General features: G+C 33.0%; 2 protein-coding genes across 2 annotated transcripts; both read left to right on the top strand.

The window, feature by feature from the left end:
- Window positions 1-6,064: 6,064 nt before the first annotated feature.
- LOC116014194 (36.4 kDa proline-rich protein-like) lies at window positions 6,065-8,316 on the top strand. Its single transcript, XM_031254195.1, has 2 exons — window positions 6,065-6,927; window positions 8,078-8,316. The coding sequence occupies exon 1, from the start codon at window positions 6,116-6,118 to the stop codon at window positions 6,911-6,913; it is 798 nt and encodes a 265-aa protein (XP_031110055.1). The 5' UTR covers window positions 6,065-6,115; the 3' UTR covers window positions 6,914-6,927; window positions 8,078-8,316.
- A 2,418-nt stretch (window positions 8,317-10,734) lies between these two features.
- Window positions 10,735-11,160, top strand: LOC116013034 (36.4 kDa proline-rich protein-like). The gene has a single exon (XM_031252695.1). It carries the CDS (start codon window positions 10,735-10,737, stop codon window positions 11,158-11,160), a length of 426 nt encoding a protein of 141 aa, XP_031108555.1.
- The last annotated feature ends 476 nt before the right edge of the window (window positions 11,161-11,636 follow it).

Raw genomic sequence — 11,636 nt, 5'->3', positions numbered from 1 at the left:
AAAGAAAATAGGACAAAGAGAGTATTGGATAGACTCAATTCTCTCTGTATTTTTTTTTTTCTTTTTGAGTTGTGACTATCCGATCCCCACTTTCATTTCACTTATTTTATGTGAGTACACCTTGCACTTTTGGTTGTCCTATTTTGATCCTACATACCTTTCATTTGAGTTCTCACCATCAATATAATCTATAGATAAATATTATTAGGTAGATTCAAATATAATATAAATTCTTTTTAAAACTATGAGATTGCAAAAGTTCAATAATTAATTGATGTTTGATAACAAAAAATAAAATAAAATAAAAATACCAGAGATGTGTGAAATTTGTTTGTTTTGCCCGAGTAGAGTAATATATTTAATTTCAAGATTGTTTTTAAATGAAATTTGTAAGTGGAATAAGGACATAAGTTTTAAGATTATTTTCATATCATGTAGTTACTCCTCTAATGTCCCATTTCAAAATAACAACAATAACAATAACAACATCCTAGGTTGCGTGAAAATGAAAAACAATACAAGGAAATGCAGGATATGAAGCATGTGAGAAAAATACAATATAAAAAAAACAAAGGGTACACATGTGTATTTATAAATATTTTTCTTTAACCATTTTTCCGATTAACTAATTAATATCAGAAGGAATTTTTATAGCAATTTATATTAAAATTTGATTATTTAATTTATATAAATTGAAATGTAAATAATAATATAATGATGTTTTATTAGGGGTTCTACACTTCTACCATTTCTTGTTACCCGTTAATGCAACCTAATGTCAGAAATGAAAAGTGATATTTTGATTATATCCGACCTAGATCTTAAATTGATACTTTGTATTCTTGAGTACTACAGTTGAGTTTAATTTGTTCCACATTCATATATAACTTAAAACTTAAAAGTTATATCATTCAAAGCAGCTTTTGAATAAAAAAAAATAGTGTTAAACTTTAACTTTTTTAAATTAACTCGTAAAATAAAATTTATACATTTCAAATAAATTAAAACATACATCGCTCAAATTATCATTATTTAATATACTGTCCAATATCTAGTAATAATAAGTCCCACCAAACATCACATTTCCATATCTGAATTCCTTTTTTTTTTTTTTTGGTTAAAAAGAAAGAAAAAAAGAAGAAGGTGATTCTCCGTAACGCATAATATCTTTAAAAGCATCCAAAGTGAACGAATCTTGGGTGCATCATATCTTTTTGCGCATGTGATTCAACACCCTACAATCAGACAATAATGGAAAACTAGCATTTCACTGCGCCTATGCTTTTCCAAACCATTTTTATCCTTGAAATAATGCAATCCTTAAAGTTGTTAATAAATGCATATTATTTGCATGCTTTTTGTCTAATCATTCATGGGCTGTCATCATTTTTGCCCCGTCTATGGCAAAGCGCCCAATTTTACTGTGGATCATGATTTATGTAGCAGCGTGAATTATAAAGTATGTATCATTTTAATTACATTTCAGTTTAATTTGACAATATTGTTATGTTTTGTAGTTTCATTTTTCTTCCACATTAGTTTTATTATAGCTATACTAAAGTATCATTTTAAATTTTACTATAGTTTCATTTAATAATATACATTATTGGTTGAGCTCTATTTTTTGTTTCATTTTCTACACACACTAGAGGGTCCTCCCCTCACTTGTGATCACACACACTAATCTAATTATAGTAATGTTGAAGTATTATTTTAATTGCATTTCAGGTCATTTGACAATATATGTTATTGTATGTTTCAGAATTTTAGTTTCATTTTCCACGTAACAGTAGTTTCATTTTCCATGTAACAGTAGTTTCATTATATCAATACTAAAGTATCATTTTAATTATAATACAGTTTCATTTGATAATAATGCGCTCTGTTTTTTAGTTTCATTTTCCACATACACTAGTTTCATTATAGTAACAATAAAGTATATTTTAATTCTACGGTTTCATTCGACGATCATGTGAACCATGTTCCACTGTATAACAACAGTGGTAAGTCCTAGCAACAAAAGTAATCTAAAGGAAAAAATATTTTCTTTTCATGGATTTTGGGAAAAGATCCATGCATAATTTCCAGAATCTGAATATTTCCAAAATTATGTGACAAAATATAACAGTTTGTAGCTTCTCATAGATCTATCAGACCACTAAATTCGTGATGATGCTAAGTAACATGTGAAACTGGTCAGTTGTTGTTGGGGTTTTTTATAATTATTTTTTTTAATAATATGATGGAACCGAGTTATAAAATTATGTTGAAAGTAATGTAAGATAAAAAAAAAATATCGCTAAATTTCATAACTTCCCCACAAAAAGCAAAATTTTCTCATCCTAATAACGTCACCACACGCCGCCTCGACAAGATAGTGGATGGCAATTGCACAGTGATTTAGCGACCCATTAAGTGAGAAGTCAACTACATTAGATGTATGTAACTCTCACACTGCGATTGTCAGGACTCAATATTATGTCATTGTCCACAATCTCACTCAGGAACCAACTGAGACCTCTATTTAGTAAAAATCAAACCTTGTACCATGTAACTATCAACAAAACGGAGTTATATTAAATTACTGTAAATCTCAATGAATTAGTCAATTAATTGAAATATGCCACAACCATATAAGTTTTTTGGAGGCAATCGTACCCCAACCAAGTTGGTCGAACAGTTGGTTTGATAACTTCAAAATTTTATGCAAGTCCATTTTTTAATGGGAAATTGTCTATTGGCCTTCTTAATTTTAGTCCGTCAATTATGTATAGTACAACATTGTTGCACCTTTGGATAACAGTGCTTTCTCATAAATCAAAGGTATGTAAGTATATTTTTTTTTACTTGATACTGTGGGTATTGTTGCCATTTTCATACCAATAAATATTTGAACACGTTTTATTTTTAAAAAATTAATACAATAAATATGCTTACAACTCTCAAACCGATGAATACTCAATATAATTAAAACATTTATTAATACTAACTAATCATAACTATCCTTTTAAAAATTATAATTAGAATAACTCTCATTCTCGGCTAACATAGTGACATGTCACATTAGGTGCATGATTTTGAGAAGGGCATGCACGTGAAAGTCGACTAGTATAGCAGTTACGTTTCAGTGCTTGATTTATGCCTATTGTATTCTTCAGAAACAACAAATTTACGGAAATAAATCAAGCTGCACTTCAATATAATTAAAACATTTATGAATACTAACTAATCATAACAATCCTTTTAAATATTTTTAATTAGAATAACTCTCATTCTCGGCTGACATGTCACATTAGGTGCACGATTTTGAGAAGGGCATGCACGTGAAAATCAACTCGTATACGCAGTTCGTTTCAGTCCTTCTTGATTTATGCCTATTGTATTCTTCAGAAACAACAAATTTACGGAAATAAATCAAGCTGCAACTTGCACATTAAAATTAAAAAATAAAATAAAATTTTATTACTATTTCTGTTGTATTATTGCTAATGGTCTGTAGTAGTTTGGATCCCTAAGAAGTTTATGATATAATAGTTCTGCAAATCATTAGTTATGGGATACCTTACAACTGAGATTCTTATGTGTCAATATTTATATATTTACTAATACAATGTAGATTCCAACTCTTATTTCTAAAAACTTTAAACAGATTGGTATTGGACCGACCGGGACTCATGACTACGCGATGAATACGTATATGGTGAACAAGTAGAAGGACACTTAGTCAGTCGGTCGGTCGGACTGGTTAGTCAGTCAGTCAGAAGATGGTTGAGTAGACTAAGGCTTTGTAGTATCATGAGTAGAAGACAATTACAAGTGGTATTGTGTTACAATGCAATGTATATCACAAGTGGTGTGATGTTGTAATGAGATGAATCAAACAAGTGACTTTGTGTAACAATATATATTGGATAGGAATAATGTTCAAATTGGCCACTGAACGAAATGTGAAAGTGTAATTTGGCCACTGACGAAAAAAAAGTTCAATTAGGCCACTCAACACTCAAAATGTATGCAATTTCACCTAATAGCAGGTTAACGCCCCATCTAGCAGGTTGCATGTTGACGTGGACGATGACTTGGCATTTTTTTTAAAAAAAATTCCTTTTCATTTCTTCTTTTTATTTTTGAAAACCCTTTTCTAGCATAAAATCTACTGCAGTATATATTCAAAATTTTTTTTGAAAGATATATATTCAGTTTATAATTTTATATAATAATTGGTAATAAATAGAATGAAACAGGACCCTCTTGGCAGTGCACTACTTTGGAGCTAAATTAAGCAAAAGGTGGACCGAACACTACTTTGGTGCTAAAATCTCTCTTCACAGTGCACTTCCTATCATTACAATTTGCAAAAAATGATAGGAAGTACACGATAAGTCTGTAACATATTTTTTGTACCTAGGTACTGCAACATATTTTTTGCACAAGGGTCCACAATGTAAAGTAGACCATGGTCTACGGTATAATTTGCCCATCGGCCACAACATTGCCGCCGCCTCAACTTGAGCACGACACAACATGTAAATTATATTGTGGACTACAATATAACGAAGGTTCATTATTAATGTATTAAAGATTCATTGTTAAGTAGTATACCTAAATATTCAAATTAAACAATAAACATTTAATATACTAAACATACACATTCAATATATATACTAAAAATGAATCGGCTAGTGGTCCATGTATAATGATTGGGCAAAACCTCAACCTTGCCTTCAGTTCTTGCACGACGTGGCCTTGCCTCAACATGGAATTTGGCACGCAACACGAGCAACCTCGATTTTAGCTCAGGCAGGACATGGCTTCGGCTTTTGCATGGAGTTGGCGCATGGCAAGCTAGGATGACCTTAGCTTCAGTTTGGCTACGACCTCAGCGTAGCCTTGGTAATTGGTATGCAGCGAAACCTCAATGCACTAGGCTTGGCTTTGGCATCAAACACAAATGATGCTTGATTATGGACTCCAGTGTTGCTTCAAATTATTTGATCAAAATAAAGGTAAAATCACATAAATCTTATAAAGTAATTATTATACCATGCAACTCGACATTATATATATATTTACACATAAACCTTAAAAAAATTGCACTGCACTTGATTGACCATTGATACGATTATTTATATTAATTGATTATAATTGTTCGGTCATATCATGAAATTTTCTTTAATATATTGACAATTTTGATTAGTTTACAATAGTGATACATCATAACTTGGCAAAATAACAATGATAATTGACAAATTAAAAATTAATCCAATTTAATATTTTTTTTACTTTAATATAAACCCATATATAAAAAATCACCAAATAAATATTTACAAAATATAGGTAAAAATTACAATGGTAATTTTTTTTTTAATGTAATGAGCATGCATCTAGATGGACTTAACTTGATGCTTTTACTCTAACTTTGTTATAATAGCTAGCCAAGCCAGTGAATCGAATTTGTTTGCCTAGACAAATTTGAAATTCAACTATAAATAGATGGAATGCTCAAGATGAACACACATAGTGAAGTAACAAAGAAATTTGATCAAACATTTTGAAAAGCTACATATGCCACAATCAGAATTTCTAAGAGACTTACTTCAAGCTCAAATAAAAGATTTAGTTTAATTTTATATTAAGTCTCTTAGTTGAGGAATTCTTTCAACCTTTGTGTTGAAATGTTGTAAATCTCTATTGTGGATACGGTGGATATATAGAGGAAGAATAACGTAACATTTCTTTGGAGACTATATAGTTAACTCTCCAACATAACCTTCAAAGAAGTGTTAAAATCTAATTTAGTCCGATCCAAACTTTCTAATAACTGTTGTGATTAAAAATTTTATTCATCCACTCACCACTTTTTCCAAATTAACTGGGACCATATAATGAGTTTAAGTAGAAACTTATAAAAGATTAAGTTGACAACTAGCAAAAATTGGCATCTCCTATTCAGTCCATAGAGCCCTTATTCATAACTCACATGCATTGCTTTTAGGGCATTTTGTTTGTTTTCTGTACTCACACTCACCGACTCAGCTCACTGTTCTATATAACTCCTCACCCTATCTGCACAATCTCTGCAATTCTCTCTTCCTTCCTTCTTCATCACTTAACCATGGAGGTCTCTAAGGTAACAGCTCTTCTTCTCATCTCCATGCTCTTCATTTCCTCCGCCACTCCCATTTTGGGCTGTGGCACCTGCGGAAAGCCGATTCACAAGCCCAAAAAGCCCACGCCTAAACCTCCGGTCACCGTGCCGCCGATCACCCTCCCACCGGTCGTTAAACCTCCGGTCACCGTGCCACCAATCACCCTCCCACCGGTGGTTAAACCTCCGGTCACCGTGCCGCCGATCACCCTCCCACCGGTGGTTAAACCCCCCGTTACCGTCCCGCCGATCACCCTCCCGCCGGTGGTCAAGCCCCCGGTGACCGTCCCTCCGATCACCCTCCCGCCGGTCGTCAAACCTCCAGTCACCGTCCCTCCGATCACCCTCCCGCCGGTCGTCAAACCCCCAGTCACCGTCCCTCCGATCACCCTCCCGCCGGTGGTGAAACCCCCAGTTACCATCCCTCCAATCACTTTGCCTCCGGTGATTCCTCCGATCACTAAGCCACCATCCGGCCCGGCCAAGCCCTGCCCACCAGCGGCGGCGACCTGCCCCATTGACACCCTGAAGCTCGGGGCCTGCGTAGACCTTCTCGGCGGGCTAGTCCACGTCGGACTCGGCGACCCGGCCGTGAATGAATGCTGCCCCATCCTTAAAGGCCTCGTTGAGCTAGAAGCCGCGGCTTGCTTGTGCACAACCTTGAAGATTAAGGCTCTCAACCTCAGCATTTACGTTCCGCTCGCTCTTCAGCTCCTTGTCACCTGCGGCAAGACTCCTCCTCCTGGATACACTTGCGCTGTCTAAAACCACCTAATAAGGTTAATTAAGTCCACCCATTTTTCTTTCATTCCCTCAAAATAACATTATTACGTACTACGTTGGATTATTCTCGTACGTGTTTTTCTATGCAATCTCGTGACATATATATATATATATATATATATCTAACCCCACAATGCATGCTCATCATGTCTTTTATTTGGAAATAAATCAGACTGCACCCTAGTCCATGCAGGATTCATAAGCAAATTATAAATTAAGGTCCTGATTCCATAGCTACAGTATATTCAGTTAATATATTATATACCTATAAATAAATTAATGGTACATAATATGTTAATTGCATACGGCAAGTATATAATATGTTAATTGTAGTAATTGTGATTCATTTACCTTGTTTTGCAGAGAGTTACTATACAGATCTCACAAATTTAGTGAACATCAATTTCACTTTATATATTGCATTAACCCTCATGCCCATTTTGCTAAAAGTGTAGTTAATTTTTTGTATTGTCATCATTTGTGTAGTTTTTGTTTTTCTTGAAATACAATATAATGTGGTCCTTTATGAGGAAAAAGTAAGAATTAAGTAATTTTCTCTAGTTTCCTTAAATTAATATCATTAGTAAACTAGATAGCAAACTTGGGATAAAAGGAGTAACTTTAAAGAAAAATGTTAGGTGCAACATTAAGCAGGACATCCCATATCATGTTTAATGTATTAACTATAGAACCCAGCCTGATAATGACCTCTAGTTTAGATACTTATGGGGAGACATTTCTAATATTAGGGGTTCAACAAATTGAGACAACTTAGTAGTTTAAAAGCGGTCTGGTTGTGAGTCAAACTCGCTTAATTTTTTTTTTTAAAGTTAACTAATTAATACGCATTATAGATATTTAATTTACTACTCACTAAAGTAGTCCTATATAAACTTTGTGCCAAAAAGAACAGCTGTGCAAGTTGCATGCAAACATGATGCCATTTTAAAAGAAGACAAAATATACAGATGACTAAATGATGAATAATAGGTTTCATATAGTACAAGGTAATTAAATGTATTTGTTTCCATTGTACATGAATCAATGGCCTTTCACTATCACTTTCAATTTCTTTTTATTTTTCTTTTTATAATATATAATTTGGCTCATTATTTGTTTTTATTTTTATTTTTTATATTATTGCAGGGTCTAAGCTGTAGATTTGATGGATTGACATGAAAGGATGTCGAGCCTATGATTTCTTTCTTTATGATTCCACTCCCACCCACCCCCCCTCCTCCCCACCCACCCACGCCTTAGTATCTCTTTCTCTACAGTGTGGATTGAAATTAATTATGTATCTTTGGGTTTATTTGAACAGCAATTTATTGATGGTAATTTTATTTCATGTGTATTGTTAATGTTAATTTTATTTGTTTTATTTATTTCAATTGAGCAATGCAATAGTGTCACTAAATTAAACTTGTTTCTTTCTTCTTACAACTTGCTATATTACAAGCTGCAACGTAATCCATAAATTATAAAAAACCATATTACAGTCCTTTAACCGCATCTCAAAATCATCAATATAAATATAGTCTAATCATGTTCTAAAAAAAAATAAAAAAAAAATAGTCTAATCATATTCCTTCGTGATTTTAAGTAGAAAATCATATCTTTGACTTTCAACCTTTGAATGTAACAAAAAACGTTACAAATTCGTCACACTAGCGAGGAATGAATATGCCATTTTAGTTTTACAGTGATGATATTTCATATCATATTACACTAATTTTAAGAAAGGGATTGAAAAAAGAAACTCAAAAAGTATATATATTGCGGTCCCTTCCCAAATTGGAGCACATGAACATTTTTGTTTTTGCCCCTTCAATAATCACATCATTTCAGTGTCTATCATAAAAAACTAACAATGAAAATGACAATTTTGATCCATTAATTTATATTATAATTATAGTATAAATTTAATCACTCAGTTATTTTTTATGTAAATTTAACTTTCCAATTGTTATTAAAATGCCAAATTTAATTTCTAACTGAGGGTGTACTTAAACTTGAGGTTTATAAAGTTTTAAAGATTTTTATAAAGTTTTAAAGTTTGGAGGTATTCACCAATCCAAATTAAACTTTTAAAGTTTAGGTGGCAATCAATTTAGAGCATATAAAAGGTTTGAACTTAGTGGGGGTATTGATTTTTTTTTTTTTTTGCGAAGTCAGTAGTACTAAAAAAAATCAATTTAGAGTATATGAAGTCTTTCAAAATTGTGTGAATAAAAATTTTCAAGAGTCTAATTAATGAAAAAAATATCAAACGGTCTCTAAAGGCAATCTAGAGGGTTCGGAACTGATCCCCATCCACAGAGGTGTGTGTTGGCCTTTTACAGGTACCTCTTGGAGGTTAGTCAAGATCGGAAAATACATAGCTAGGGCCACTCTTTTACCCTGTAATTGGTTTTTACTTCCTGTATTTATATCATCGACCATGGTTTACACAACGTTGTGTGGACCATGATCATTAAATAAAATTATAGTAAAATTAAAATGATACTTTAATGTTGTTATAATAAAATTAGTGTGTAAAAAATGAAAATAAAAAGTAAAGGTCATTCAATAACGTATATTGTCAATAAAATTATAGTACAATTAAAATGATAATTTAGTATTGTTATAATGAAAACTGGTGAGTGGAAAATGAAACTAAAATAAATAGTAATATAATAACATATATTTGTCAAATGAACCTGGAGTGTAATTAAAATAATACTTCAGTATTACTATAATTAAACTATTGTGGGTAGAAAATGAAACAAAAAATAGAGTTCATGCAATAATAATGTATATTGTCAAATGAAATTGTAGTAGAATTAAATGATACATTTTGTATTGCTATAATAAAACTAATGCATGTGTGTGAAAAATAAAACTGAAAAATAAAACAATATTGCCAAATGAATTGAAGTATAATTATACCTATATCATAATCCACGCTGCTACCTATATGACCCATGGACCACAATAAAATTTGACTCTAGTGCATTACAATTGCTTTGGGTTGATTCACAGCCCAAGTTTGGAATCGATGTCCCAACAAGTAATCTTCAAGTAATCATTAGAGAATTTAAAATGGCATTTACAAATCACCTCTAAGAAAGATGTTCAAACATTTTTTTTTCTTTTTTGCGAATTTAAGTATTTAAGGGCCAAATTTGTGTGAGTGAGTCCGTTACATGGACCTTTAATTTATACGTGAGACGGGTCAAATCAAGATGAAATGTAATACTTTGTTCATGATTTAGTATTGCATTAGCTGGTATAAGTATTACATTTCAGTTTGACCCGACCCGTCACACACAAGTTTTTGTTATTAAGCCTGATTCCCAATTCAATTAACTCCATTGTCATCATTTGGCAATTTTGCCATATTCTGCAACAGATATATTAATCTGGATATTTTAAAAAGTAAATTGATTTAATCCACCAAGTACTGCTATCATTGACTATCTCCTCAACTCAACTAACTAACTCATGCTGACTAGCAAACAAGTCAAGAACTCAATTAGCTAGAAAGATGCGCCAATTATGGATCATTGACTATCCTCTTAAAACTGCAGGATGTTCATTATCGATCGCCACAAATTTTGGTTCCAATCATTAGTATTAAAAGCCATGCAGCCAATTCAAGAATAATGAGGTGATCAAGTAACGTAGTCATACTCATACTATACGTGCATGCATTTAATTTGCAGAGCTGTTTGAGTCCATCGTGGTGAATATCATAATCACTCTGATCTGTACCCTTTCTGTACTGTCACGCTCCAAATCCAACATATCAAACTTAACCATAAATGGAGACTTCCAAGAAGCTCATAATAGCTATAATTCTCATTTCCATGCTTTTCAACATTTCCTCAGCCCTTCCCTTATGGCAATTACCGCGGCTGAACTGGGCTCCACCATCACCGTCTCCAGCACTGACTCCGATGCCAGAACCACCGTCTCCGGCACCAAAGAATTGCCCCATAGGCACAATGAAGCTAGGGGCATGCGTGGATCTTTTAGGAGGATTGGTTCACATCCGAATTGGCGACCCTGTAATTGATCAATGCTGCCCAATTCTGGGAGGGCTTATGGGGATAGAAGCTGCGTTTTGCTTCTGCCAAACTTTTACCTTTAGGATGCTAAATATGAGTGTTTTAATGCCAGTGGCACTTGAGCTCATTCAGACCTGCGGAATGGAAGCTCCTCCTGGCTACGCTTGCCCCAAAAAATAACTCAACTACTCCCCTTCTCCCTGTAAACACTACAAATAAAATATGTTCTCAATCTAAGCTAATTGTTTCCCCATCATAATTACTATCTTTTTTTTTTAGTTCAGCGAAGTATGTAAAATGAGATGAAATTGAAGGGACAAAAAAAAATCATATCCAAGCTATATCAGATCTCAAAACGTCCAAGTGTTTAACCTTAATGTTTGATCGATCACATGGGATGATGGGCGGTGGGGTTTAGAGATCATGAATGTCATAACCATGCCCTTTTGGCTAAACAAGATTGGACCGGAGGATGATGCTCTATGGAAAATCTCCCCCCTTTGGAATTTTCTCTTGGGAGTTTTTTTAGAAGTACAAACTTCTCAAACCTTAAGATCAGAGGACATTTAGGACTAATAATAGTTTTAATTTTTAAATAATATAATTAATATACTATAATGTAATATGGTTAGTTATATTAAAAAAAAAATATAATT

Source organism: Ipomoea triloba, chromosome 3 (assembly GCF_003576645.1).
Source record: "Ipomoea triloba cultivar NCNSP0323 chromosome 3, ASM357664v1".
Lineage (NCBI taxonomy): Eukaryota > Viridiplantae > Streptophyta > Magnoliopsida > Solanales > Convolvulaceae > Ipomoea > Ipomoea triloba.
The sequence above is the reverse complement of the archived record's forward strand: the minus strand, read 5'-3'. Positions and strand labels throughout refer to the sequence as shown.